Raw genomic sequence first — 27,877 nt, 5'->3', positions numbered from 1 at the left:
TAAATCGTGCTTATGAGCATTTTGCGGCCTTGTTAGTGTAACATATAACATAGACCAACCTTAATAAACACAGGGTAAAATAAAATCATGATTGTTAACAAAATATGGTTGTTAGTCGTGTCGAGTTCAAATATGTGTTGTTTCCCTGTTGACAAGAATTCAGTGGTTGAATTTATTTTATTTTTTTGAGTTATCACTGAAGCAACACGCACACAGATTTATCTATCTATCCATCTATATATATAGTGCGTGTGTTTAATCTGTCTATATATATATATATATATATGTGTGTATATGCATAAATTTTCATGTTTGCAATATTTTCCTACGACAGCATTTTAGATTGTAAAGTTCATGTGTTAGCAGTTTCTTTATAATGATAAACATTATTGATTTAATATTTACAGAGAAGCTAACCTGTCGGGTTATTTTATCTTGATATACGCGTTGAATCGAATATCTGAAAGAAAATAGGAACCTCAGCAATATACCAGGATGCAGGTTCAATAACAAATAAATAAAGTTTTAAAAGTTTTTTTCTTTAGCAACAATTTTTTTCAAATAAATGGTTGCTACTGTATTGTAAACTATTTTTATGAGATGAAAATGATTCAAATTTATTTAAATAACATCACCAACGTCAGTTGAGAATGGCGAAAAAAAATTATTATTTAAGTTAAAAAACCGTTACAATTCCAAGTGTTGAAGCACCAACTAAATAAAAGAAAAAGGATGTAAAATATGAAGAGAAACAATTTTAGTTTAGAAAAGATTTTATTATAAACATAATATTAAAACAAAGGATTATATATAAGGTTCCTCGTGGCATAGTAACAATTTTTAATTTATCTTCCAATCCAATTTGCTTCCATTATAAAAAGAAAACTGTGTCCTGAATGAGTCATTGCAAAACATCTAAACAATAACTCTTCGGAATTTAACCCTATAAAAATCTAAATTTAAATTATATTTCACATTTCTGCTGTTGCCCGGAATTAGTGAAATTTAAAACAGATTTTCATCTGCATCAAAGAAAACACATCAACGTTTGACTTCGCTGAGTCACGGTGAACAGTTTCTACTGTAGCAACCCTACGGATTAAAAAAAAAGAAAAAAGTGTTTTCTTTTTTACTTTATAATGTTAGTTATATTTAAAATTAATATTTTTCGTTAATTGTTAGTGCATAGATGATAAATATTTTGAGGAAATTTTATTCTGTAACAAAAAAGTCTATTAATATTAACTGCGAAGCTATTGTTAATGGCGGTACGCTGTTTTCAGCACATTTGATATTGTAACTGGAAACTATTACTTCGAAAAATATTGTAAAACAAAGAGAAAATTCACTTTACATTGTTGATTAATAAACATGACTTCTCGTTATGATCGTGCAATCACTGTCTTTTCGCCTGATGGACACTTATTTCAGGTTGATTATGCACATGAAGCGGTGAAAAAGGGTTCCACGGCGGTGAGACGATTTTTTTTTCTTGCTTTGTCATCATGTCCATTCATAGAGTAAAAACAATTTTAGACACATCAGTATTATTTAAAGACAACTATTTGATCTGAATACTTTATTTATCTGAAACTTCTAGTTACGGCCTAAATTATCGTATCATTTAATTAAAATGTATTATCATAAAAGTAACCTGTGCAGATTGATTTCTTTTTAAATAGGTACATCATCAGTTATTGTAGGGAAGAAAATAAAGTCATTTGTACCGGTGTACATTTCTTATATCATAAGTAAAAGTAGAAATGAAAGGTAAAATCAAGCCCAGTTGGATTTTGACTATACGAGAGACGATTCCTATTACTACAAAGCATTTAATCCAGTCCGATTCCTTCTGTCATTTCTATATATTAACGAAAAGTGGATACTTATTTGGTGCATTGCCTAATGTCGTTTTAATATCATTTAGTACGTTTTAAAAGTATTCAAGTTTATCTCCAGAATCTTATTGCACATATGTGTAAGGGCTTTTATTTGTTCAGCCTACGACCTGAACAAAAAGGGGAAAAAGTTTAAACTTTTGGTTTCCTAAAGTGCTTTCTCGCCCTTTACTTGTGAAGTCAACGAGGGAATCTTTACCTGGGTGCTGAAACTGTTAAAAATTGCAGCCAAATCTGCCTCGGATCACATTCTATCGTAAGGAGGGATATATTAGCGTAATTTTAGACATAATGGTCACGACTGGAACACCTTTCATCATGTTTTACTTGATCAGGATTGACATAGGGTTCAATTATAACAACCTAATATACTCTAGGTAATCTTAGAAAGTTTGTTTCACATTTGCTTACCTATCATATTCTGTTTTTTTTTCTACTGCCAAGAATTCAAGAGTTTTTGAGACAATTCCCTCCAGCAAGTAATTGTTGATTATATCTGATTAATTTATTTGTTACATTAGTCGATATACATATAGAAATATCAGTCTGATGTACCTTTCTGAGTCGATCTTAATGTCAGCAAGAATTCTGTAACAGTGCAAAGCTGCTGGAAACTAATAAACAAGTTTTCTGCTTTATATGTTCGAAGTTTTTGTTTTCTGCTCGCTTTGTATTTATTAAAAAAAAAAAAACTTAATCTTTTTACCCTGATTAAAAGCTGCCTGTCAGATTGGCAGTAATTAACACACCAACCACTATTTCATAGATGTATTGTCTCTTCTCGTATTATTAGAACTACATCTGCTCTGAAATAACAAGCTATGTACTATCTCTTGAATACTCCTAATGTCTCCACCTCTTCGCCTCTCATCATCTTTAGTGTGTATTCACTCTACAAACTCCACAACACATTTTAAAGTCTGATAAGCCATTAAAAAAAGGCTGTTATTTATAGTGCCCTCTTGGTTGTGTGAAGAATGTAAAGGACTTACCAGGAAACAAAAAAAAAAAAGATTGGTTTTGTGTAGCCTGTATGATGTATGTGTTTTAACTGTATAATCATGAATACAGTAAAATATGGTGCTGTTAATTTGATTTTAGTTTTTGTTTTGATGCTGTTAACTGTGATCAAGTCCCATTAAAGATGTCTTGATGGTTTCTGTTCATGACAGATGTATAGTTATAGTAGGAGCAATTGAAGCTGCATGTTGACAGGATGAAGGTACACAGGGCAGTACAAACAGTGTAGTGTGCGTGTGTGTGTGGTTTGTAGCTTGTTGATATAGCAGGTAAAAGAGTAAATAGATAAAATGGAAGAAATTGAGTCCACAATTACACCAACATCACTTAATGAAAAAAAAAAGCACTAAAGGAAAGAAATTGATATTAGTTTGGGCTTATAAACACGCTACCACTTATAAAATATCTGCCAGATTTGTTGCTTTATTACCTGTTTCTAGTGCACCTGTTATTTTGATTATGATAGATCCAGTGTTAGTGACCCAGGTAAATTTCTGTCAGCATGCTAATTGTGTATCCAAGTAAGACACAAAAAAAAAACAAATAATTGTAATTATGATGTGAAGATAAGGAAAGTAAAAAAAATTCATAGTTCTTCTTTGTCAAGATAGAAGAAAGAAGATTTCTTTTTATAAAACAGTACTTTTTGCATAAAACCAATTGACTAGACTCTTAAATCTAACTGGCAATTATTTATCTTACTCAGACAGAAAAAAGTAAAATTCGATCATAGATTTCAGATCATAAGAATTTCACAGATTAGAATCTCTGCTTCTGCTTCACTTTCTTATTCAGTGTTACTGTAGAATAAGATATTATTCTTAACCTTTTTGTGATTTTAAACCTTCAAATAAAAAAAATATATACTTTATTGAATTATAATTTACGATATTTCATTAAATATCTTCAGAAATTGGTTAATCTTTTATCTAATTTTTGTCTTTTTTTATAGGTTGGTGTCACAGGAAAGAACATAGTTGTGCTTGGTGTTGAAAAAAAAGCTGTCGCTAAACTACAAGAGGAGAGAACCCTTAGGAAAATAGCACTACTTGATGAACATGTTGCTATGGCATTTGCAGGTTATAAACAATAATCTTATATCTATTTTAACTTGTTAGAATGAGTAATATTAATTTTGAAAAGCTGGGTATTTCAGTACAAATTGTTAAAGAATTTATTATTTGAATGAATTATGGAGCCATTCTTATTTTCAGTCAAGCCAACTGAAAAGAGATATAATTTTCAGTCAAGCCAACTGAAAAGAGATATAATTTTCAGTCAAGCCAACTGAAAAGAGATATAATTTTCAGTCAAGCCAACTGAAAAGAGATATAATTATAAGTTATGAAATGACACCTTCAGAAATTGGTTGACTATTAATATTAAGTGTTATTACTCAAAACATATTTCAATTGACTTAAACCAATAAGTTAAGTACATACTTTGATTCTAAATGTAACTTTGCATGCAAATATCTGAATTTGTCCAGCTGTCCAACCTATGTTGGATAGCTACACATATGGATTTTAAAAAATATTCTGTAAATAGAAATTAGTGTCTGCTTAAAAATATACTGATATTGCCAACATCCAAATTATAGTTACTATTTTCCTAATGCAAAAAAAAAAAAAAATGATTGCAAATTGATTTATAAAATGACTGTTGTTGCCTGTCCTAGCGTAGCAGTTTATACAAATTATCTATTGAGAATCACAATCTGATGATCATAAATTACAGTATGTATCTTATGGAATTCAAAAAATTCTTGAAGAATTCATTCTAATATAAGCTGCTGACTTTGTCAGATCAAACAATTTGCAGGAATAAAGTTTTTTAGTGTCTTTTAGTTGTGTAATATAGTCAAAGGCCTGATAAGTGTACATGGAGACATGTAAATGGATGATAAAACTGGGTGAAACAGTACTACAAGTATGTGGTAGAAATTACTCATTGTAGATATAAATTGGAAGAAACCTGTCAAATAATAATTAGATCAGACTTAAGAATATTAAACTTTAAAAAAGATATATTAGACACAGGTTCAAGATATGTAGAGAAAAATGAATGCTGACGCATTATTATTCTGCCAGAAACAGTAGGATGTAGGGTTAAATGAATGTGTTACAGTATTTAAAATTTTTCTATGTTGTGAGTAAACATTCTACTGATTGACTGCCTTTTAATCTTCTGAAGTCATTGAAATTATAGCAAAATTGTCTACACTTCTCCACCAGTATTTGTATGCTTTGTGCTGAAATTTGAAATTATTTTTATATACCCTTTTAAAATCATATTTGTATCCAATTTTCCTATTTTGAAATATTCAGTAATACTTATTCTTCTATACTTATTAAGTATTCTTTAGGTGCAGGCATGTCTGTGTGGTAAGAAGTTTGCTTCTCAACCACATAGTTTCAGGTTTAGTCCCACTATGTAACACCTTGAGGAAATGTCATCTACTATAGCCCCCAGGCTGGCCAAAGCCATGTGTGTAGATTTGGCAGACTGAAATTGAAAGAAGCACATCTCAGATATATATACAGGGTGCAAGGAGTATTTGAGGACAGTTTTGGTATACAATAAAACAAGTATATTTCAGCATAAATAAATATGTATTTGAATAAGCATTTGTGCAATTAGTCTTGATAATGATTTTTTAAGCAAATTATTCTATGAAACTGCCTTCGGCTTTGATGACTGCTTCAATACAGGACCAAAACCACTGGCATGCTGACACTATATGGTCCTTATTCATTTCAGACATCACCTAGACAATAGCGGCCTTCAGTGAAGCTATGGTATTATGAGGATGACTGTTAGTCTCCCTTCTAACAGCGCTCCACATGTAATAGTCCATGGGATTCAAATTGGTGAGCTGGAAGGCCACATATTAGGGGTCACAGAATTGTAAAGATTGTCTGACAACCATTCTTGGGTGACTAGGGCTTTGTGAGAAGCTGCTGAGTCTTGTTGAAACACGTATGGCTTTCTATTGCATACTTCATCAATCCAGGGCTTGATAACAGTTTCGTAGTACCTCAGTGAATCCAGCAGTATTAATTCTAAGACCCTGTGGAAAAAAGTGGGAGGCATCACATGACCTTTGCTATTCACCACTCCTAAGACCATCACAGTTGTTGGAAATTTCGTGTGCATCACTCTGGGTACTTCAGAAGGAGCTGTACACAACTACCTGTCATTTCTTCTGTTAGACTTTTGAACCTGCTCAAAGTTTTTTTCGTCAGAAAAAAAACAAAGCATGCTTTGCTCATGAGGGTTTTTCACTTTACTAAGTAACTGATTTCAATAGATGAGATGGTTTGCCTGTGTCTTTGCAGATACAAATTGGCCTTTCCTCATTACATAGGACTTGTGTTGAATATCATGATGTACCACAGTTCTGATAGTCCACTCTGACACCTGAGGTTCTTTGGCAATGGACCTCATTGATCTTCTGGGATTTTCATAGATAATGTTTTGAACATGTGGTATAAATTCTGGTGTCCTTTTAGTGTCTAAGCATTGTAAGTGTTTTTTATCTCTTTGTTATAGGTGAAACATGACCGTCACATGCCTCCAATTCCAACCAAACTTTGTGTACAACTGATCTTGCAACATTTAGAAAGTTGCTTATTTCGAAATCACTGTGGTTTGCATGTATAGCAACTATGACTGCATGTATTTTCATTTTTTGAGTTAACATGATATCTTGAAAGAGATACATTAAATCATTTGAAGGTGTAATGAACTAAAAACAAAATGTCCTCAAATACTCCTCGCACTCTGTGTGTGTATGTATATATATATATATATATATATATATATATATATACACACATATATATATATCTCATCATCGTCATTTAACATCCATATTCCATGCTGGCATGAGTTGGACAGTTTGACAGGATCTGATTAGTCCAAGGACTGCATTGTGCTCCAGTTTTTATGGTTGAATGACTTTACTAATGCCAAACACTTTACAAAGTGTACTGGGTAGTTTTTTCATGCCACTGACTGGAGTGAGGTCGTGATGCAGCTTGCAAGATTACAAATCCTGTAGAGGGAGTCAGCTTTATACTAGAAGATGAGGGGTTTAAAGTCGGAGAGAAGGGAGTAGGAAAGAGCAGGTTCTTGTTGTAGGGGAGCGACATGGCTACGGGCTACATACATTTAGAAGAGAGGATGAAAATGATCAGAAAGAGTGTTGCAAAACGACAAAATAAAAATTGTGGTAATGAGGTATCCAAATGGCCCCTCAAGGTACAAGGTGAGTAGGGGCAGAGGAACTAGGAATGTGGGGTGGGTGCAAGAGTGTATGGAGGAGCAAGAGTTGAGAGATGGGATGCGAAATAGGCATTGGCTGTAAAAATTGGGTAGGATTGAAGGGTGAATGTAGGGGTGATAACCAATGATGCATAAGTTGGGGAAGGTAGAGACAGGGACCATGAGAGCCTGTCCAATGCATTCCAGCAAGGAAAGTAGTTGTAAAATGATAAGGATATTATATTTTGCTTATCTGATAGACTTCATTTCTAGATTTTTTCCACATCAATTTGATCAAACTATTATTAAGACCTTTTTCTTCATATTTCCCTTTATAATAATATAGAGAATGAAAATAATCATTTTAGCATATATTTATGATGACCTTTTGATTATTTTATTGTCCACTTTTCCACACTCACATGGGTCAGACAGAATTTACTGAGGCAGATTTTCTGTAGACAGATGTTTCCTCAGAAGATCAGCAACAAAAGACTCCATTTGTATGACAGTGATGTTCATTTACAACTAACATGTGATGTCATGACAAGGAGACACAAGTGTGCATATACACACACATGCACTTCTACTAAGTCCATTCAGCGATAGTAGTAACTCTTGCTCAAGGTACTGAGTGATAGGACTGAACCCAAAAGCATGTGGTTGGGAAGTGAATTTCTCAACCATGCAACCTTGCCTAACTGTTGTATGAAAAATGCATTATATTCAACCATCAATCCACCTACCCATCCATCTATCAACCAACTAACCAATCAAAAAACAATAATAATTAATACCTTGCACTGCTTTATCTTTATTTTTCATTTCACATCCTAGATTACTAGCTTTTATATTTTTGATTTGTGTTTGAATATAGGTTTGACAGCTGATGCTAGGATATTAATAAACCGTGCCCGAGTGGAATGCCAAAGCCATCGTTTGACTGTTGAAGATCCTGTTACTGTAGAATATATTACAAGGTTTATAGCTCAGCTCAAACAGGTCAGTAGACTTTCATCTTTCCCTTTACAAACTCACTGCAGCTATTTCTATTTCCATTACTCAGTGGATCATCAGCCTTTCTTTTTACCATTCATGCTGTATTCCTCACTATGACCCAAATGTTTTCTGAATGAAATACTTCTTAACAGTTATGCAAATAGAAGTACGACAGTCAAGTGAATAAGATATTAGATTATCTGCTCATGTTAGTGACTTCAAAATATCTTGCACAAATGATTTCTTATGTATTTTCTGTTGTAAAACACATTCTTTAACATTGTCCCAGTTTGCTCAGCTGTAACAGTAGGTGAGTGTCCTGTCTTGGAGATATTTACATTTATGTCTGCATAGTATTTCCTTTGTTGTCACTAAACAACTATTTAAACTCTCTCTAGAACATCTTTCTCAATCATGCATTAATACCTACTGTTACACACACACACACACACACACACACACACACACACACACACACACACACACATGCCTGGCTTAAAATCAAGATTATAAACGATGATGAAAAAGTGCATTGCTTTATACATACAAAATGTTTGGCTGCTATGACATTATTGAGTGACTTGAATGTTGTATTAATGGTAGTCTCTCAATAAGAGAAAGATGGTTCTGTATTTTCTTACTGAACAGCCTTCACAGACAATTTGTTTATAGTGATCAAATGTTTGTACTGCACATAAGCTCACTTCTGCCATCAAATTGACATTGCTTGTACAGGTGTACAGTGTGCCATGAATCAAATATTGAAGCGATTGCAGAGCAACTTGAGAAGGAGTGTTTTGCTCAACAAACTCACAATCACAAGTTCATGCATTGTACTAAATGTTGTATATAATGTTGTATTGAAAGGGATCGTTTAGGTGGATAATTTTGTCAAATATTCAGTTATAAGTAAATGGCTCTCTAAAAGTCTTTGCTGAGTTATGAAGCTGGTATACTGTTACCCTTCTATACTTTAGTACTGTGGGTTTCCACTGGAAATGTTTAGACAATGATTCTTAAGTTAAGAGAGGAGTTAAATATGTTCTTGTAGACTCTGAAAAAGAACTTCAAAGACATTTATTAGAGTCTTCTTTGAAGGTTACATATTTAGCTGACATTTTTTGTAGAATTAGATAATTTAAACTTCTCTATGCAAGGTTAGGTGAAAGTCTTGTAACATGTGGAAGCGAAATCAAATAATTCCTTGAGAAGTTGAATCTTTGGGGTGATGGGAGACAGAAGTGGGATATTATATTCACTTTCCAAATCTAAGTTATTGAACAATCTCAAAATATCCTATAAGAAATTGTTTTGCATTTATAGAAGCTGAAGCAAAAGTTTCAGTGCTATATTCTAGAGGTGGTGCAAGAGAATGTCCTGATGAGCAGCCCATTCATAAAAATCAACAAAATTTCAGGCCCAGTTCAAGAGGAATAGTTCCCGACAATAGTTCTTCATTCCTCAAAAGCTTTTAGTTCCACATATCAAAAGCCCTATCTTGGTATTATAGGTCATGCATTCAAGATCCTTCTTTCCTTTGCATCTACGTATTTTTGTGATGTAGATTTTCTTCACTTCTCTACATTAAATCAAAGAATAGAAACTTTGTTGAAATGTGCTTTAGTGCGAACTCCTCCAAAAATAGATGACATTGTAGCCACCAAACATATTTGAAAATCATCTTCATCTTTAAGCAGTATTAAGCATTAGGATTTTGTCAGTATATATTTATGCATTTGTTTATTTTAGGTTGCATTATTTGATGTTTAGTTGAACTTGTTTTATTTCATACTCAATTGATCCATCAGAGTATTCAGTAAATCAAAATGGCTCATGATAAACTACTTTGAGAATTCTTCTTTAAATGGCATCTGCTTTACTTGCCAGGCCTCACCTTCTCTGTTTATTGATTTGACTGATGTAAATTATTTAACTAATTTCAAATTATTTCAGAGCTAAACCAAATTCTTACACTGAATTAATAAATTCATTTGTGAATGTTGTACTATATTCCTACATTTACATTAGTTGTTCATCTGACCAGTAATCTTAAAATTTCTGTTTTAAACCATTAGATCTTGTTTTTTTTTTTCCTGCGTCTTGAATATTCCAGTTAGATTTGCTTGAAATTATTTATAGTTTTCTAATTTCTCTTTGTCTTATATTACCAGAAATATACTCAGAGTAATGGCCGTCGTCCATTTGGCTTGTCTGCTCTAATTGTTGGATTTGATTATGATGGCACACCCCGTCTCTATCAGACTGATCCTTCAGGAACATATCATGAATGGAAAGTAAGTAGTTTTTTTTTTCCATTTACTTTGTAATCCAGTGTATTTAATCCATTTGTTTTTGAGAAGCCCTACAACTCGCCATTCTAACATGCTATTATGACATGGTAAATACTGATTGTAGAGATGCTTGATCAGAATTCTTTCTGTGATTACCTTTTACTTTTGGAAGGACATCTTGTCCTATGTCATAAGGCCTAAAACATTTTGTCCCCAGTTGAAAGGCAATATTACCAAGGGAGATTTTGCTGTTTCACCGAGTAGTAAAACATCTAATTAAATAAGCAATTCCCAACCTGTGGATCACCGCCTAAATTAAGTCATGGTCATCATCATCATTACCATCATCATTTAACGTCTGTTTTTCATACTGTCATGGGTTGGACGGTTTGACAGGAACTGTCAAGCTAGAGAGCTGCATCAGGCTCCATTGTCTGCTTTGGTATGGCTTCTATGGCTGGATGCCCTACCTAAAGCCAACCACTTCACAGAGTATACTAGATGCTTCTATATGGTACCAGTACTGATGCTTTTTATATAGCACCAACACCAGTAGGGTCACCAAGTTGAAAATCTCTTAGTTGGGAAAAGGAGTAGAACCGAGGTAAGTGGCTTTGTGCCAGGTTAGAGATAGGATAGGGATAGGTGTCTTACTATAGAGGGGATACCTGGTTATCCTAGTAGGGAGAAAAAAGGAGGGATAGTGTTAGAGAGAAAGATAGAAAAACAGTCAGAGTGAGAAAGAAATGATGTTGGAAATGCATCAGGACTTACCCACAGGGTACAGTGAGGGAAGAGGATAAGTGGTACAGAGGGCATAGAGAGGGTGTTCCATAAGAGTGTGAGCAGAGAGATGTTTAAGGATAGGGAAGAGGTGTCTGTAGCAAGTGATAGTGAGAGAATTTGGAGTGGCTGGGAGGTGGGTAAGGTTGATGTGTGAAAGCATGGAGAATGTGCAGATAGGCACATGAGTGGCTGGCAGCAGGTGGTGGAATGTCAGGTATTGGGAAGATGAGTTGCAGGGGAAATAATGACAGTGGGTACATTATGTGATGGTGGGGGTGACATAGCTATAAAGGAATGCTTGTATGTATGGATGGCCATACTTTTACTTGACTTGCCATGTCTTCTGAAGCACTGAAAATTACTAGAGTCCAGAACCTTGTTAGCTCTGTGAAGCTCAACGTCTGAAGATAATTTCTCACCACTTTGTCACATGTCTTCCTGGGTCACCCACTTTCACAGGTTCCCTCCACAATTAGAGATCAGCACTTCCTTATGCAGTTGTCCTCATCCATATGCATCTTATGATCATACCAGCACAGTCTTCTCTCTTGCATTCTACATCTGATGCCTCATACCCAATTTTTCTCTTAAAACACTTACACTCTACTGTACATGCACACTGACATTGCACATCTTGCAGAGCATGCTAGTTTTGTTTCTTTCAGGCCATCGCATGTCCTCTGCAGACACAGTTCACGTTTCACTATGTACACAGGCTTCATACAATCTGCCCTTCACTCTGAGGGAGAAGCCCTTTCTTACCAACAAAGGTTGTAGCTCTCTGAACTTTGCCCAGTTTGTTCTTATTCTAGCAACTATGCTCTCAGAGCATCCTCCTCCACTGCTAACTTGGTTATCTAGATAACAAAAGTTATCTATTACTTCTAATTCCCCTCCCAGACATTTGAGGAAGTCTATTATCTGTACATTCTTAGTGTTTATTGTACTTGCACATTTGCCACACACAAAGACTACTGTCTCTTTTGTGTTGTGTCTAGGGAGAGTAATTATGCCAATGTTATTAATTCCTGTGTATAAATCTAAAAGGGTCATGAAAATAGAATATTAGCTCAAATATTCCAGAATATGCTTTATGCAATATGCCATAAGCACAAGGGCTCTAACACTACATTTATTACAAATCAAAACTAAGGAATATTTCCAACAGTATCAAATGTTATATTTGCTCCACTGGAATATATTAAAAGATGGGGTTGTGGATAGTTATTGATTTTACAAAATGAGTTGTAGAGAATTATTAATTTACTAAAATGGATTGCAATGATAAAAATGTTGGGATAATTTGTTTTGGCTTTATTATTGTTTGTAGGTGTTAATAATGATGTTGGTATGGTTAAAGAGGGTGAGCTGGCAGGATTGTTAGCATACCGGGCAAAATGCTTAGCAGCATTTCATCCGTCTTTATGTTCTGTATTCAAATGTCGCCCAGTCAACTTTGCCTTTCATCCTTTTGGGGTTGATTTAATCAACTTGCCTCTTCTCCCAAACCTGCTGGCCTTGTGCCAAAACTTGAAACCAATAATGATGCTAATATGGTTACTAGGATGATATTTGAACAGAATTCTGTGGTTGGTAAAAACGATATGAAAAAATCCAGTAGCAGCAAGTATTCATTAGGACCATTATGTATTTCTATTTCTTCCTTCTAGGCTAATGCCATCGGCAGAAGTGCAAAGACGGTACGAGAATATCTAAAGAAAGGATACACTGATGAGTTGGCCGAAAAAGATGAAGAATGTATAAAATTAGCTCTTCGTGCTTTACTAGAAGTTGTCCAGTCAGGTGGAAAGAATGTAGAATTGGCTGTAATGCGAAGAGACAGTCTACTTATGGTAAGTTGTTTATATATTTCATTTTGTAGGAGGGTGATAGTTCTAGAATAGCACTAGAGCTACTAGCAGTTAGCACCTTTTAATGTCATCAAATAGCTTTTTTTCAGTGTAATACCTCATTTCAGTAATCCACTGGCCAGACAGTTTTGTCTTGGTATTATCTCTTTGGAAGGACCTTCATAGATCCTTCAAAAAGATCTGCCTTTCACTCTATTATCACCTCTTCTAACTAATATAAATTCCCTCAGTTTGGTATTTCACTAATCCACTGTTGATAAACTCATTAGATCAATCAATTGTTATATTCTTAGTTCAATTCACTGATCAAATAACTATAATGTCTTCAATTCAAATCTATTGACAAGTCAATGGTAACATCTCCAGTTCAACTGCCCAATATTTCTTTAATGGTGACCAACATTATTAAGATATCACACTATTCAAATTCAGGACCTTACTTCATTTGTAAAAATTATAACATTTCACTGAAGGAGACACTTAACCCTTTCAATTTTAATCAATGTAGCTAAAATTAAATTCCAGGTGAAGACCAGTTTATTGCTATGGTGCCAATTGTATTGTTTAATTAACTGTTACTAAATTCAAATTTGAGTGAAGAAACTTTGGCTCATTTCTACAGTCTTCTGGGCTAGAGATAGAATTTCTAACTGGAGTTACTGATTAAACATCATGGAGACTTTGTTGAATGTATACTTATGTCTATTGAAAAATCTGGTTCGTACCATGAAACCATTGTGGTAGTGAATATTATAACCTGTCTAGTTGTAGAGAGATTACTGAAAACATTGTCTCGAAGTAGTATTTCTATTATTAGTCATCTTGCAGGATCTCATTCCTCTCTATGTAAAATCCACGAGAGGATTTGATATGAATACTGTTGTAGATTTCAATAATGAAATATACCACACTGTAGTCACTACTTGGTTAGTTATTTGTTGAGAACTTCACATTTTGACCATGGAAACATCATAGCTGACCATTTAGTTGATTGTCAGGAATTCTACTGAACTGGCCATCCATGGCCCATTTATATTACTATCCTCAACATTAAAGTGACTCATCATTTACACACAAGAAGTCCTATATAATTTTTTCAGATCATGAAATCACAAGCTATGTATCTCACTGCCCCTCATTAACTCTTCCGTTACTATATTTCTAATCAACATATACCCCTTATGTGTTTCAGTTAAATTCTAATATAATCGTGAATTTAGACTGGTTTCATAAAACAACCCAACTTTTTTATTTATTGATACATTAAAGCACCCCACTTTACAAAATGCATCCTTGTAGAATGCACATTGGAAAGTTGTTTCAACTGACCATCCACTGGGAGCTTACCTTTTTTTGATGAAGACATTCACAGTACTGCCTTTCACAACCCTTGATTTTTCCTAATTTATGGAGATCAACTGAATTCAGAGTGATATCCCTCTGGCAGGCTTTAGTTTTCTCCCTACTCTCAACTGTGTTACTACATCTGCTCGAAACTGCAGATGGCCACATAATTTTTCAGCCCCACCTGATTTTGTATATAGTATAAATTCATTGACAATACTCATATTTACTATACACCAAACCAGGTATTGCCACTATTTATTACCAAGTCTATCAACCAGGTTATAGGTCATTTGTTTCAGCTGATCTACACTACCCATAAGCAGATAGAAAATAAATTTGCCTCTTATCTCTATATGTGGTTGCTATCAAATTTCATTTCTGCCATTGAATTATTTTAATTTTATGATTTTATATCCAATGGCATCCTTTTTCAACTTGCAACCACTGTTGCAGATGTATATGCTGCCATGGTATCTGAATCCATTGCAAATTTGACTGACACACACACGCACACACACACACACACACATATATATATACACACACACACACACACACACACACACATATATACGCACACATATACATATCTATTTATCTATCTATCTAACTATCTATCTATCTATCCATCTATATATATATGTGTGTGTTTATATACATATATATATATGTATTTATATACATATATATGTATATATATACATATATGTATATATTTGTATATTGAGGCCTAAGTATTCTCCCAATTCTCTGGGCCGACCCCAGAGCTATATGCTCGCTACATAGACGATTGTATAGGTGCCACCTCCCTCTCCCGTGAACAACTCTGCCACTTCATCTCTTTCCTCTCTCTCCAATTTACTTCTACCATCTCTAATACCTCAGTTAACTGCTTTGATATCTCTCTTACCATTGGCCTACCTTCCCACTCTCTCACCACCTCTGCCTTCTTCAAACTTCTCTACCTCAAATTCTCCTCCCGTCCCTTCCATACCAAACGGGCCATCTCCTACTCCCAGTTCTTCCACCTCCAACACTTGTGCAGCCAGGACCAGGATTTCGAGACCCAGTCCCGGTACTTTGCCTGCCTGTTCAGGCATTGAGGATACTCTTCGACCCTTGTCCAAACTGCCCTTGCCTGCGCTTGTCGAATTGATCGCACTACCGCCCTCTCTCCTTCCCCACACCAATCCCCTAACCACACCCCCTTTCCTCTCCTTTTCCACCCCTCAACCCTACCCCTTCGTCGGAGGATCCTACAGGCCTTCTGTCGTCTCCAGCTTGATCCCACCACCTACCCCATTTTCCTCAACCCACCCTTGTCCTCCTTTAAACACGCCTGGAACCTACGTGATCTACTGGTCCATAGTACCTTCTCTTTCCCCCAGCCCCACCCTGCCCCTTCATCACCAACACTACCTCCCTCATTGGTTCCAACCAGCACACTCTTCACATCACAAATTCCTTCTCTTGCACCTCTTCTGGCCTTAACCTGCTTCCTCTATTTGTGGCGATGACAGGCATTGTTCTCCCAGTCAGTCTCCTGCATATCACAAACCTTTAATGAGCACTTGACACAGTCCTTAAATCACAGCCTTGGTTTCTACTGCGGTCTCTTTCTATTTACAAGTTCCCCATATAGCATCTGTTTAGGGATTCTGCTATCCTTCATTCTAATAAGGTGTCCAGTCCAATGTAACCAGTGCTTGTGCACTATCGCCTCAATACTCAAGCTATCAGTTGTCGTCAGGACCTGTGTGTCTGGAGTTTTTAAGGTCCAGCCAACATTCCAAGGACCTTTACAAGACGTTTGTAAAAGGTCCATGTCTTACATGAGTAAAGGAGTGATGTCAGTACACATGCATGGTACACAGCAACGTTTGTTTGCCTTTTGATGCCATACTAGGACCAGACATGAGACTGAAGAGACTGGAAGGTATAAGTTGCTCTCTGCAGCCTGAAAGATATTTCGTCATCAAGGGAGCAAGAATGGTATGCCCAGGTAGACATACTTGTCTATCACTTTCAGAATTGTTCCTTCAACCAAGATAGCTGGTTCCACATGTGGATTTCCTGGTGCAGGCTGGAAAATTTATACAGTCTTGTCCGGGCTAATGCTAAGTCCAAATGCTTTGCAAGAAGCAGAAATGCAATTCATGAGTATTTGCATGTCATCCATTGTGTGAGTGACTAAGTCACAGTCATCTGCATAAAGGAGGTCACGAATAAGAGACTGGAGAACTTTTGAATTGACAGCAAATCGGCGAAGATTAAAGAGGTGGCCAGAAGATCAATATCTGACATATATTCCCAGAGAGCTAACCTTAGCAAAAATATGAGTAAAAGCAGCAGCAAAGTACAAAGAAAAGAGTGTTGGGGCAAGGCTGTCACTCTGCTTGATACCATTCTCTACAGGAATGGGTCCCGCAATGCCACCACCAACATTGACCCAAGCTTCCATCCAATCATGAAGTGATTTAATTATAGATACAAAGTGATCCATACATCCAAGTTTGCCAAGTATTTTCCATAGAAAGGCCCTATTTACTGTATCAAAGGCCTTTGTTAAATCAATGAATACCTGGACAAGATCCATATTCTGCTCATAACACTTCTCCTGCATGTCTTGCTGTGAAAATCATATCCATTGTACCTCTACCAGATTGGAAGCCACATTGAGATTCAGATAGGACATCATTTACGAGACATCCATTCAGGCGGGTAAGAAGAATATTTGCCAGAACCTTGCCAGCAGCTGATAGTAGAACAATATCTCTATAGTTATCATATGTTGTTCTGGATTCTTTTCCTTTATTGAGAGGAAGAATAATTGCATCCTTCCAGTCCTTAGGCATTGCACCATCCCTCCAAACTGCACTGATAAGTTCATGAAGGGGCATATGATGTAATCACCACCAAATCACAAGACCTCATCACAAATTCTATCCTTTCCAGGTGCTCTACAAAGATTCAGTTTACTTATTGATGTCATTACTTCATCTATTGAGGGCGAGGAGTCTAAGGAGCCAATGATAGGTCTTTGTTGCATAGTATCAATCACTGTTTCATCCACAACTGACTCATGGTTTAGGAGATTAGAGAAGTGTTCGATCCAGCGACCTGTGATTTCTGTTGATTTAGTAAATAGAGTGGAAGACTCCTTAGAAAGCAAAGGAGTTGATATGGAGCTCTTAGGCTCATAAACTTGCTTCATAAGATGGTAAAGCTTCTTTCTGTCATTTGCATCAGCAGCAGCCTGAACATCACGAGCAAGATCCTCCCACCAAGTGTTCTGCATCTTCCTGAGATGAGAGATCACTGCAGTAGTGATTTTACACTGCTTTAGTGGGCAAGTGCTAGATTTCGCTGCACAGCAGAAAGTCCGCTGTGTAGCAATACATTGTGGGCATAGTACTTTACAGTCAATAGTCGCTGAACTTCAGCATCATTTTCATCAAACCAGTCTCTGTGTCTGGCAGTAGCATATCCCAGTGTTTCAGCAGCACATTGAAGAACCTGGTCTCGACAATCCTCCCATGTTGCAGCAGTTTCAATGCTGGACAAGTGAGTCTGAATCTCTTTCCTCAACACAGCATCATATATCTTGTGGACATCCAGACGTTGAGGAATGCTGACTGGCCCTCTTCTCTCTTTCACTCTAATTATCATCCAGAACTTTGCTTGCACCAGACTGTGGTCTGTCCAGCATTCCGATCCATGAAAGGACTTGTCATTACAAATGTCATAGATGTCACGCTTGTGGATGATGACATAATCCAGCAAGTGCCAAACTTTAGACCTTGGATGCATCCACGTTGTTGTGTGATCACCTTTGTGCATAAAATGAGTGCTTGCGATTAAAGTCCATGTTCATTGCAAAGCTCCAGCAGCATGAAACCATTGCTATTCATTTTCCCAACTCCAAAACGTCCTAAAGAGTTCTATGTTTGCCAGTCTGTTCCAACTCTGGCATTGAAATCCCTCAGTAGAATGACTTTATCAGAATTGGGGATTTTCCTAAGTATGGCTCTCAGCTGGGTATAAAAAATAGTTTTATCTTCATCACAGCTAGTCAAAGTAGGTGCATAGGCACTTATTAAGATTAGCAAACAGCCCACCTTTCAGGTGTAATCGTAGAGTCATTAGACACTCATTTATAGGAACAGGATGCTCCTCCAACTTCTTAAGAATGTCAGATCAAACTGCAAAGCCAACACCAGCCTCTCTGCACTCCCTCTTCTGCCTCCCCTTCCAAAAAAGGTGTAACCATCTCCTACTTCCTCAAGTTGACCATCACCTTCTATATGAGTCTCTGAAAGTGCAGTTGTATCAATGTTATAACTGTTCAGCTCACGAGCAACAAGTACAGTTCGTCTTTCAGGCCTACAATCACTCTTGTTATCCAACAGAGTGCGCACATTCCAACATGAAATATTCAAGTTCCATCCAGATTTTGCAAATAAAAGTCTCTTTAGTTTTCAAGCGCAGGGTGGACATCCATCAGTCATGCTAAATTGACCAGATATAGAAAGACAGGCAATTTTTGGTTCACCATTTCTAGAACCTCCCCGGCCTCTGGGTGAGCAGTGCCCTCTCCAAATGGAGCTGCTCAGACACCCATGCAGCAACCGAATCCTACTGCTGTCTTGGGCGACAAGGAGATGACTTTATATCAAGCATGGCCTGCCTACATGCAGGTTGCTGACTACATGCTTCCAACCCGTCAGGTCTGCATGCTTCACCACTTTCCTATTGTCACAGGACTTCCAAATAAAAAAATAAAATAAAAATATACTAAAAATATATAAATATATATTAAAAATTTATAAATATACATTAAAGATAGATGCATATATACTAAAAATAAAATATACATAGAGAAAAAAAAAAGCACATATTGAGCAGAGGTCAGCAATGCCTGTGCAGAGTTTTAGGTTCAATAAGGCTTGCATGACACCTCATAGACCTCTCCACTTTATTGATATTATCCAGAGACAAGCCGGAGCAAGATGTCTGGTGCCAATATGAGTCGTAGGCTCAGGGATGTGGGAGCGCCATGATCTCTAGCACAATTCAAAGATCCCCAAAATGTCCAATGCCATTCCCTGCATACCTGGTTTTATATCAGAGTGACCTTCTCCTAGAGACATACTTCAACAGAAGCTGAGGGGTGCCTCACTCCCAGTGGTCTTTCAGCACGCCGGACACCATCCCAGAATTTCTGCGTACCCGTGCTATTGCTAGATAGCCGTTGAGCCTACACTAGGTTCATCTGACCTTTCAACATGTCTTGTTTTTAATCCTGCTGGGTTTCTAGCAACCTTCCTCACTAGGATAGCCTGGTCGGGGTGCCAGTTAAGTTGCCGGCAATCTGACCATGCAACAGGTTGTACTGGATTCCATGTTACCAGTAGCACTTATGAGATCCTCATAAGTGACCTGACACACACACACACACACATATATATATATATATATATACACATATATATACACATATATACATATATATATATATATATATATACCGTAAATCCTCGAGTATAATCCACACTTTTTCCCAAAATTTAAAGGTCAAAATTTCTAATGCTTACTATATACAAGATTAAAAATGAAAATTATTTTCTATGCAAAATTTTCTAAGTAAAGGCAATTTACTTAATATTTATTTTTCACTGACATTATTACTGTTATTTCTTTATTTTCTGCAAACAAAGTGCACAAAAAAGCTACACATTTCCATTATGTTATATGTACAATAATAATGAAGGAAGTTACCGTATATACGTTTACAAACCAAGGACATTATATAGACCTCCTTGACTCAAGTTAGAGAAGGGGTGCGTATTATACACAAGGTTTAGGTTTTTCATAGGTACAGCCCTCTAAAAATACCCTGTGTATTATACTCAAGGGCAGACTATACTTGAAGATTTACGGTATATATATACACACACACACACACATATGCTCGAAATGAGGAGTAGATAGAGAGGCGACAACTGATGTAGGGTCCTTTCTCTGTGCTTACTTGTCCTGTTTTCCATTTTTTCTCGTTGTTTATGTATTTCACTCATTTTACCCTCGTTTGTTTCATGTTATTTGCACTGTTGGTGATGTCCTATACCCATATATGCATATATTTATTATTTATACATATATATGCATACATATATACACATAATATACATATATATACATAATATACATATATACATACATAGTGAAACTATTTATAACTGTTACTCTGTCGAAAGCTTCACTTTTGTTCTTCAAGTTAATCCGCCACAAATTTACATGTTGACACTCATGGGGTCTGATAGTATTACCATGTAAAGTTTGATTTGATTTGATTGAGCCATTTGAGAATGCATTGGGAACAGAGACAGAGAGACAAAGGAATATATATATATATATATATACATATATATATATCTATACTATATATAAAACAGAGATGTGTGTATAATCGCTTTTCACATGAAATCGACTTCACCAAATGCTTCCATACTTGTAATGCATGAATAATTTGACCTCGGATAAATCTTAGGCTCTTCATTTGATTTTTTTAATTAAAAATAAATAATATTGCTTTATATTTAAGATTCACTTCTTTAAAAAGGTTCCTCAATGTCAACTTCCGGTATTGACGTAACAACCGCAAAAAGCTTCACTTTCTATTTTGTGTGTTCGTGTGTATGAGAGAGAGAGAGAGAGAGAGAGAGAGTAAATACTACATACACACCGCTCTCTCACTCTGTCTCACACACATACACACACACACCTTGACTCACTTACACTCTGTCTCTTACAAACACACACATACATAAATGTATACAAACATATTTACAAAGACACACGTGTGTATGCGCGCGCGTGCGTGTTTGTAAGATACATAGTGTGAGTGAGTCAAGGGCTGTGTTGTCATATGCATACATCCAAAGATGTATGTATATTTATGCATGTACGTATACATGACAACAAACCTCTCTCTCTCACTCACACTTTGTCTCTTACAAACACACACATACATAAATGTATACAAACATATTTACAAAGACACACGTGTGTATGCATGCGCACGTGGGGGGGGGGCTCCACAATCGCCATTTATTTCAATTACTCTTCTGAGGATATTCACGTAAATCATTTTTTTCATTCAATTATCATCATCGTTTAACGTCCGCTTTCCATGCTAGCATGGGTTGGACGATTTGACTGAGGACTGGTGAAACCGGATGGCAACACCAGGCTCCAATCTAATTTGGCAGAGTTTCTACAACTGGATGCCCTTCCTCACGCCAACCACCCCGAGAGTGTAGTGGGTGCTTTTACGTGTGACCCGCACGAAGGCCAGTCAGGCGGTACTGGCAACGGCCACGCTCGAAATGGTGTATTTTATGTGCCACCCGCACAAGAGCCAGTCCAGGGGCACTGGCAACGATCCCCATTTTAATTTTCGTAAAAGTTTCCAAGTACCAATGAGGCTTTTTGGCACATCTTCAATTTTCCCCATTCATGAGAGGCGCCCAGCCATCATTCAATTGAGAGTCCATCTACAGAATGTCCTCAAATTTCTATACACCATATTTTGCCTTTTTTTCTTCAAGTATATAAGCAACAATTTCATTCCCGAGCGACGCCGGGTGCCTCTGCTAGTATATATATATATATATACATATATATATAAGAGTTTGGTTCTCCACATACTGGTGTACTGCTTGTGTCTCTGACATGTAGACACTGTGATAATTTTAAAAATCAGATTCTCATCATACTACAGGAAACATACTGGTCTCCAAAAGGTTCATCACTGCGCCAGTAGTTTGTAATTCTGGGTAACTTTCATCATTATCATCAGCATCATTTAACTTCTATTTTCTCTGTTGACATGGGTTGGACAGTTTGATAGGAGCTGACCAGCAGAAGAGCTATTCAGGTTCCCTGTCTGTTTTGGCATGGTTTCTATGGTTTGATGCCCTTTCTAACACCGCCTGTTTTACAGAGTGTACTGGGTGCTTTTATATAGCACCAACACTTACAAGCCTGCAAGATTAGGGATGCTCAGTTGGAGAGGGTTGCAAGGGATGAGCCTGTGTTCAAGGACAACCATGCTTTTACTTAGTGTGATGTCTTTTCAAGCACAGCAAACTGCCAGGAGTTTCGATCCCCTGTCATCCCCTCTGTAAGTCCTAACATCTGTACATCCTTTCTCACCACTTCATCCCATATCTTCCTGGGTCTACCCCCTTCCACATGTTCCCTTGTATTAATCGCAAAAATTGCTCAGATTTTGTCCAAGTATGTGGAAAGCTGCAAACTATCTTTTTTCTCTCTTTGTTTATATTTGGCATAATGTTTTGTTTCTGTAGTAATTGCTTCAAACAAATTAAGAAGAAAAAGTAAAAAAAAAAAAGTTTAATGGTTTTGTGACCTAAGAAAGACTGACTAGGTCCAGCCTCTTCAGAAAAATCATGAAGAAAACCACTTTTCAAACTCTTTCTCCTTTCAAGTACAAATCCATTTTCTTTGTTGTTATCAGAATTATTTTGGGAATTGTTGGTTTTACTCTTGGAAATCAAAATATCATCATCATTGTTTAACGCCTGCCTTCCATGCTAGCATGGGTTGAATGATGTGACAGGAGCTGACCAGGCAGAATACTGCACCAAAATTCTGTACCTGCTTTGACCTGGTTTTACGGCTGGATGCCCTTCCTAACACCAACCACCCCACAGAGTGAATGGAGTGCTTTTTATGCTGCATGAGTACAGGCGCAGTCAGTTTTGGCATAGTTTTTACAGCTGGATGTCCTTCCAAATGCCATCCACTTTATGGTGTGGACTGGATGCTTTTTATGTGGCACCAGTACTGACAGGATTACCAAGTAACTTGCAAGACAAAGAACCTTTCAGAAGGGAAGAGGCATTAGAGGAGGTGATTTTGTGTCAGATGTTGAAAGGTTAGAGTGTGACAGAGAGAGAGAGACAAAGAGATAGAAACAGGTGTCTTGCTATAGAGGAGGTATAAGAACCTCTGAGAAGGGAGGTGATCTTGTGTCAGATGATGAAAGGTTAGAGTGTGACAGAGACAAAAGCAGGTATCTTGTTCTGGATCATAATCACACACCATGTTGTTTTTGTGTTTGCCATTTTGCTTCATTTTTCCACATCTTCTGTTGAAAATCCTTCAAACTGTGATTCACTTCTTGACAATATGAGACTGGTGTCCATTTTTTTCAGTATTAAAAGTTTTCAGAAAATGGATGTAGAAAAAATGTGGAAAAGATCTCCCAAAATTCAGATATGATGCCAAATAATGTCAGATACTGTAAATCAGTTGTTTACATAGTGAAATGATGTGTTTTCACAAATGAGATTTGCACTGAAATTATTTAAATATGTGTTGGTTATTTTGGGTGTTTTGGGGTGGGTTGGTAACATAAGCCAAAAAAAAATTCTCAGGTATTTACAGGCAGGTTGGTAATGAAAAAGTTGAAAGCTCTCATCCATACAGTTGGCTATAACTCTATGACTCTCTATGCTCTCAACTACACAGTAAAAAGGCCTTGCCTGCATAAACTTGTACTTTCTTTGCTAAACATCTCTATTTCATAGTGTAGCATTAAACAGATATACATCTTCATTTGGAGAGGATGTCAGTCTATCACTGGTAACTTTTTCCATGACTAAAATTGAAGCCATTGTTGCATCTCTGTAAAATCCTGTCAATTTCATAGTACTTTTCCTGCATAGACTGATGAATTATATACCATTCCATAGTAGTTACTTGCAGTTAAATAGATTGGTATGTGGAAATTTCTAAGTGTCTTTGATGTGGGCACATCACAAGACAGTTGACAGGACATCAATTGTAACCTCCCTGCCTGATAGTTGTCTAATACTCTGTCAGATCCTCTTTCTGTGCTCTCTATCTACATCATTAAACTATGAAATACAGTATATAGTTGTTGTTTTTACTATATACCATATTTGTACATAATTGAAAAACACTATGCACAAACACATTAGAAGAAATGAATGCAGTGACTAAGTGATAGCCATTTGCTCTTGTGGTCGACTCTTAATATCAATGTTGCTATTATTATTATTATTGTTCAGTAGTTTTATTTTTATAACGTGCTTTCACTTCACTACCGAGCGCAGCTCTGTGCGCCTTGGGTATGTGCTGTGGTTTGCTGTGGTGCTCTTATGGTTACTGTATTGAAAGTGTTTTGCGTAGGATGTGTGCAGTGCCCAGTAGTGCAAATTATTATTATTATTATTATTGTTATTATTATTATTATTATTTTCAGATGATGGAGTCATCAGAGATAGAAAGATACATTGCAGAAATTGAGAAAGAGAAAGAAGAGGAAGCTGAAAAGAAGAAACAAAAAAAATAGTTCAACTCACATCACCACATCAAGCTTTTCATCTCCTTTGATCCTTCTTAGTTTCTCTATCATTGCTGAATAACATTTTTTTCTTGTTTATAAAATTATACAGTTTAACAAATGACTTACGTCTTTCTTGTCTTTTTAAATTGTGAGGTTTTTGTAACATTTAGACTATGGGCAGATGTTTACCTTGCTTGGCTACTGACTACAAGGTTCAAGTTATGCAATAATCATTGTTTACTCTAGACAAAGTCAATAACCTACCTGTGTATTTTTTCATTTGGTTGGGTAGAGGCATAGCATGGCCCTGGTTAGGTGAATTAAATTCATACAAACATGCATTAGGAACTTATTAGTCATTCTTAATATTAATGATTAGTGTTTTTTGTTTTAAGTTTCACAGTAGTTATATTTAGCTGAACTTCTGTACTTCCACATATTTTTATTTCTAAATAATCCCCTAAATTTTATCTTTGTGATTGAGGTCTTATTTGTTCCATGATTTTCTCTTTTTCTTTTTCTTTTTTTTTCTCCTCATTCAAGAGTTGTTGATAGTTTGTGTATAAATTATCATTAGCATTCATGAAATATTTTTTCATAGGCCATGATCTCTGAGTCCTATATATCTGAAGTCTTGCTTATAAATGTGCTTTTTACAAATTTATTTACTGCTAATATTAAGGATTTAAGATAATTTTCTTGCCATTCTTTTATTTTTCATTGGCTCTGTATGAATTTAATTCTCTAAACTATAACTATTTCCAATATTCTTCTCCTACACTCTCTGAGTGGTTGGCGTTAGGAAGGGCATCCAGCTGTAGAAACTCTGCCAAATTAGATTGGAGCCTGGTGTTGCCATCCGGTTTCACCAGTCCTCAGTCAAATCGTCCAACCCATGCTAGCATGGAAGGCGGACGTTAAACGATGATGATGATCTATTCCTTATTTACAACTAGGTACACAGCTCCATTAAATATTAGGCGTTTTTATGGGGAAATTAACCATGTCCTAAGACTGGTATAACTCTATTAATAGTTGACACTCTGGATGCTGTAACTCTCAAGATATTTACTTTTCTCTGTCATTGTATATAAACAATAAATGCTATTCATGCAATGATCCAGATATGCAAACTCTTCCATTCTAGAAGAAATATTTTATCTTTGACAAATGCCATAAGATTAGGCTATTAAGTATATGAAAGCAGGGAAAGCAACAGGGTTATTAGAGATAGATACTGAGATTATGAAAACATATGGCAAGGTAGAACATGTGCTAGTTACTTGCTTAGTCAATCACATAGGGTAGGAAACAACAAAAATGTACTAGGAAGAAGAAAGTAAATTAGAAAGACAATAAACTAATGGAGGTTACAGGGAGAGAACTTGCTTGGATGAACTGGAACTACTGATACCGCCTTCTTCCTCAACCACAGAAGTCTTTTATAAAGAAAAAACATATATGGCTTTTGTTGAAGTAGAGAAGATCTTTGGGATGGTACTATACTTTGTAGTCTGAATTAAATGAATAAATGGCTTCTGAGAGCCATGCAAGCAATGTAAAGGTTTATTGTCGATTAAAAAATGAGCTTAGTGAAAAATTTAACATGCAACTAGGTGTCCATCAGGGCTCAGTTCTCAGTCGTTTCACACTTACAGTTCTTCAGGCCATGACAGTAAAGTTCAGAACTCTGTGAGAGCTGTATGTTGACAGTCAACTTCTAACAATATCAGCCCAAACGTGGAAACATTGCCTAAAATTTAATTTAACAAAAGCAAGTCTAATCAGAAATGAAAACCATACTAGGCACAGGTGTGGCTGTGTGATTAAGAAGCTTACTTCCCAACTATGTGGTCTTGGGTTCAGTTCCACTTCACAACACCTTGTGAGAGCATTTGGTAGATGGAAACTGAAAGCCTGTCTCACACACACACACACACATATATATATGAGTGGGTACCCAAAAGTAACTGGGAACATTCTCTGTGGGACAAGCCCATTGTAGTTCAGGCTTTTGTCACTAGAAGCTACTTGATGTAACCCTCAGGCATCAGTCTGCTGACTGGCGGTGTCGGGTACAGTCGTACTGCCACATGGTGTGTCCTTGTTTTGCAGTGCTTCTTCCCTGTTCGTCGATTTTTGGCTGAAATAAAGGAACAGCATGCTTCCATGAAATTTTTTCTGTTGGGGAAAACAGTGACCTGGAAACAAAGCAGCAATCAAGTCAATGAAAGCATTCAATATCACCATGCCCCCAAAAGCACATCAAGTGAAGTTCAATGTCAAGACGATGCTGATTTGTTTCATTGATACGAAAGGAATTGTCCACACAGAATTTGTTTCTCCTGGTCAAACTGTTAACCAGACATTTTACTTGGCAGTTCTGAAGCATTTGCGACACGTGGTGAGACAAAAACGCCACAACCTGTGACAAAGTGGAGAGTGATGGATTCATCATGACAATGTACCTACACACACCACTTTGAATGTGAGACAGTTTTTGACCAAAAATGACATAACCCCACTTACCCACCCTCCCTATTCACCCTGTCTTATTCCCTGCAACTTTTGTTCCTCCAAATGAAAAAAGTTTTGCAGATGTGGAAGGGGTAAAAACAAAAAAGCAATGGAGGCGTTAAAAGGCATCACTTTGCACGAGTTCCAGGACTGCTTCAAACTGGAAAATGCGTCTTGACCAATGCATTGCTTCAAATGGAGAATACTTTGAAGGTGATAAAAGCATAAACATGTAAAGCTAAGTGAATAAAATAATATTGCAAAATTCCACTCGGTGCCAAGATAGGATACGCTAGAAATGAACCTGCACGCATCCAGAGCAATTGCAGCAGGACAGGGGACAAGGTGACCCACACTACATGCTTTCTAGAGATATTGAAAACCGACAGGTACCCTATATCCATTGTAAATTGGCTTAAGTACCCAAGATGACAAACATGCTAAACACACAGAAAACCCAGTAACACATGCTTCCTTAAAATA

The 27,877-nt window shown here is 36.5% G+C and overlaps 1 protein-coding gene across 1 annotated transcript; it reads left to right on the top strand.

Annotated features, from left to right (window-relative positions):
- The first annotated feature begins 472 nt into the window (after positions 1 to 472).
- Positions 473 to 24,998, top strand: LOC106872768 (proteasome subunit alpha type-7). Its single transcript, XM_014919862.3, has 6 exons — positions 473 to 1,473; positions 3,871 to 3,997; positions 8,062 to 8,186; positions 10,355 to 10,477; positions 12,931 to 13,113; positions 24,794 to 24,998. The coding sequence occupies exons 1-6, from the start codon at positions 1,372 to 1,374 to the stop codon at positions 24,881 to 24,883; spliced, it is 750 nt and encodes a 249-aa protein (XP_014775348.1). The 5' UTR covers positions 473 to 1,371; the 3' UTR covers positions 24,884 to 24,998.
- The last annotated feature ends 2,879 nt before the right edge of the window (positions 24,999 to 27,877 follow it).

Source organism: Octopus bimaculoides, chromosome 1 (genome assembly GCF_046866305.1).
Source record: "Octopus bimaculoides isolate indiv1 chromosome 1, ASM4686630v1, whole genome shotgun sequence".
Lineage (NCBI taxonomy): Eukaryota > Metazoa > Mollusca > Cephalopoda > Octopoda > Octopodidae > Octopus > Octopus bimaculoides.
Note: the sequence above shows the minus strand (reverse complement) of the source record. Positions and strands in the feature narration are given on the sequence as shown.

What these genes read in the sequence shown, in the direction of transcription:
- LOC106872768 (XM_014919862.3), top strand. Translation starts at nt 1,372, where the DNA reads ATGACTTCTCGTTATGATCGTGCAATCACTGTCTTTTCGCCTGATGGA. An exon ending in GAACATATCATGAATGGAAA is followed by an intron (nt 10,478 to 12,930) that starts GTAAGTAGTTTT and finishes TCTTCCTTCTAG; the next exon opens with GCTAATGCCATCGGCAGAAG. An exon ending in GAAGAGACAGTCTACTTATG is followed by an intron (nt 13,114 to 24,793) that starts GTAAGTTGTTTA and finishes TATTATTTTCAG; the next exon opens with ATGATGGAGTCATCAGAGAT.